The sequence below is a fragment of the Acanthisitta chloris genome, unplaced genomic scaffold (assembly GCF_000695815.1).
Source record: "Acanthisitta chloris isolate BGI_N310 unplaced genomic scaffold, ASM69581v1 scaffold26276, whole genome shotgun sequence".
Lineage (NCBI taxonomy): Eukaryota > Metazoa > Chordata > Aves > Passeriformes > Acanthisittidae > Acanthisitta > Acanthisitta chloris.
In genome coordinates this window covers 1-3,531 of record NW_008680111.1, presented here as the reverse complement: position 1 = coordinate 3,531, position 3,531 = coordinate 1, and the positions used below count along the sequence as shown (strand labels likewise).

The 3,531-nt window shown below is 57.7% G+C and overlaps 1 protein-coding gene across 1 annotated transcript; it reads left to right on the top strand.

The window, feature by feature from the left end:
* Positions 1 to 457: 457 nt before the first annotated feature.
* Positions 458 to 3,517, top strand: ESAM (endothelial cell adhesion molecule; the record flags this gene model as incomplete). Its single annotated transcript, XM_009077601.1, has 6 exons — positions 458 to 615; positions 1,949 to 2,162; positions 2,239 to 2,394; positions 2,558 to 2,680; positions 2,778 to 2,916; positions 3,360 to 3,517. Coding segments are annotated over 6 exons (948 nt in total), but the record flags the coding sequence as incomplete, so codon positions are not given.
* Between the last annotated feature and the right edge of the window lie 14 nt (positions 3,518 to 3,531).

The window sequence follows — 3,531 nt, the reverse complement described above, 5'->3', positions numbered from 1 at the left end:
GGGCACACCCATGAGTTATCCTAGCTGGCAGACAAAAGGGGGTTGCTGGGAAAGGCTTTAGAGGTGCATATGGGGGCTCCTCTCCAAATAAATCTGGTGGGATCTGGGGCAGCATCATGGGCCTGGGGGTACCCCAGTGCTGAGCTGAAGGAGGGTGTGTGGCCACGGGAGGTGTTTGTCCCCTGGGAACAGGGACTGGGGCCAGAGATTTTCCCATCCTGGGCCACAGGGGGGAAATGGGGATGGGAGGGAACAGTATTGTCCTGCATCCTCTGGAGCAGCCGGAAAGCCCTTCCCATGGTGGGGAAGGAGGCAAAATGTTCTCCTGGCCCAACTTCCTGGTGATAACTTGGGATTGTTGGGAACAGGGAGGCTTTCTCACAGTCAGTGAGGTTTTGTGGAGAAGTGGCATCTGGGGTTGAGTCACATCCTTGTTTCCTCCCTCTGCCCCGGGCAGGTGTCTCCTCGGCCGTGCTGGAGGTGCACGTGGGGACAGGCTCGGTGTTCTCAGTGGAGGGGCAGCAAGTGGTGCTGCCAGCTTGGTACACCAGCCCCTCCCAGAATAAGCCCTACGTCACCTGGCTGCTGGACAAGGATGATGCTGACCCCTTCCAGGTGAGACTTGGGGAGGGCCTGAGTCAGGGACAGAGTGGGACAAGCTGGGTGGTGGCTGTGGAGGGGGAGTGTCCATGATGAGGTGGTGCTTGTGGTGGGGGAAGCTTATGGTGCCCACCATGGGGTAGTGGCCACAGTGGCCATGGTAGGAAGCTGCTTGTGATGCCCGTGATGGGAAGGTGACCATGATAGGGGAATGCGCATGGTGTCCACCATGGGAAGGTGCCCATGTTGGGGTGATGACCATGGTGGGGGGAAGCTCATGGTGCCCATCATGCGAAGGTATCTACAGTGGGGGAATGCTTGTGGTGCCCATGATGGGGAGATGCCCACAATGGGAAGGTGCCGGATGATGGGGAGATGACCCTGATAAGGAGAGGACCATGGTGAGGGGAAGCTCATGGTGCCCATGATGGGGAGATGCCCACAACAGAAAGGTCCTGATGATGGGGGAACCTCATGGCAGCCCACAATGAGGAGGCATCTATGGTGAGGATGTGTCCATGACAGAGAGATTCCCGCAATGGGGACACGCTCATGGTGCCATGGTGATCACCATGGGGAGATGCCCATGGTAGAAGAGATGCTCATGGTGCCCATGATGGGAAGGTGCCCATGGTACCTCCAACAGGTTGATGCCCATGATAGAGATGTACCCATGGTGCCTGCAATGAGGAACTACTTGTGGTGCCCACAATGGGTGGTGTCCATGTTGAGGAGAAGCTCAGAGTGCCCATGATGAGACAGTGGCCATGATGGGGTAAACCTCATGGTGCCCATCATGGGCTGGTGCCCTTGATGGGGGGTGCTCATGGTAATATGTCGATGCCTACAATGAGGTCATGCCCATGGTGCCTGCAGTAGGGAGGTGCTTGTGATGGATGGGGAGAAACCCAAAATGGGAAATGCCCATACAGGGAGGTGCCTGTGGTGTCCACAGTGGGAAATGTTTGGGGGATAACTGTGGTCCTCATGTTCAGGAGGTGCCCACAATGGGGGGGGAGGTCATCATTGTGCCCATGTTGGGGAGATGCCCACACTGGGGGCATGCCCAGGGAGCCTGCAACAGGGAGGTACTTCTTGTGCCCATGATGGGGAGAGATCCATGGTGGGGGGATGCCCTTGGTGTTCACAATGGAGAAATGCACACAGTAAGGGGACACTTGTGGTGCCCATGATGGGAAGATGCTCATGGTACCCACGTTCAGGATGTTCAGGGCAGGTGAGGCTGGAAGGGGTTTGTGTGTCAACCACTACTCCACAAGATTTGGGGGAATTTCCTCACCTGCAACACCATCCAGACGTGACCAGGGAGGTGTTCTCCCCTGTGCAGATCCTGACATCCATGAACGGGGTGGTGAAGGTGGAGGAGACGGAGCTGAAGCCCCGCGTGGGGTTCCTGTACCCCATCCTCACCCACAACATCTCTGTGTTCATCAATGACACTCGGGAGCGTGACTCGGGGCAGTACATGTGCACCGTCAACGTGCTAGATGACAACACCAGCATGGGCAGGAACATTGGCATCATCAACCTCACTGTCCTGGGTAAGGCTCCGCTGCACTTCTTGGGTCCCTTGGACCTCCCCGTGGTGCCCCTCGGGACTAACGTTGGTGCCCGCAGTGCCGCCGGCCACCCCCACCTGCCAGCTGCTCGGCAACCCCATTGTGGGGGCCAACGTGACCCTGGGCTGCTCCTCCAAGAAGGGGAAGCCCTCACCCATGTACCAGTGGCAGCGCACGGCCCCCACCCTGCAGATCTTCTTTCCACCGGCCCAGGGTAAGGTGGCACCAGGAGAGTGGGATGGGTGGGCTGGAATATCCTTAGAAGCTTCTGGTGAGGGTTTATTTGGTTTCATCCCCTTAACCCTGCTCACTCCTTGCACAAGGAGGTGAGGGGTGAGGGGGTGGCCATGAGGCAGTACCAAGTTTTTCGCCCACAGACCGGGCTAGGGGCACACTCAAGCTGACCAATCTCTCCCTGGAGATGTCGGGGATCTACATCTGTGCAGCTGAAAACAGAGCAGGGTTTGCAGAGTGCAGCATTGTCCTGGAGGTGCACTCAAGTGAGTACGTGTCCGCAGGGTCAGGGAGGGGGACGTGGTCCCCTGGAGGTCCCTGTGGGGTCCCTGTGGGAGTAAGGGACCTCTCTTTCTCTGGCAGCTAGCACCAAGGCAGTCATCGCTGGTGCCGTGCTGGGCTCCCTGGGTGCCCTCGCCACCATCATCTTCTTTGCCCAGCGCGTTGTTGGCTACAGGAGGAAGAAACGTGACAGCCAGGAGGAAGGAGCCAACGAGATCAAGTGAGGCTCTCCTCCTGTGCGGGAGTTTCAGATCGTCAGCATTAGGTGTCAGGGTTAATGCGGGAGGAGGAGGTTTCCAGCTGTGGCCAGTCATTGCTAAGTTTCAGAGTTAACAGCGGGAAGTGTTTGGTTTCTGGCCAGTCATCACTAGGTTTCAGAATTAACAAGGGGGAAGTCTTTGATCTCTGGACAGTTGTCATTAGGTTTTAGAATTAACTAGGAGGGAGGAGGTTTCCAATTGTGGTCATTGGGTTTCAGAGTTAACGATGGCATTTTCTACCTCTGTTTCCCCCCTTTGCCTTTTGTCCCCTTGTTTGGGGGTTCAGGAGCTCTGCACAATCTTGGGGGCCCAATTGCTCGGGAAGGGGCCACCGAGGTGGGGAATGGCAGGGAACAGTGGGGTTCCCAGTGCCAATCTCTCCGACACTCTCCCCTCTTGGCAGGGAAGATGCTGTGGCCCCCAAAACACCGTCATGGGGGAGGAGCCCTGCCTCGGACACCCTCTCCAAAACCAGCACCCTGTCCTCCATCGCCGGCCCCCGGGACAGACCCTATGGAGCCAGACCGCCCTCCGACACCGCCTCCATCCTCACGGCCACCGGCAGCTACCGGGGA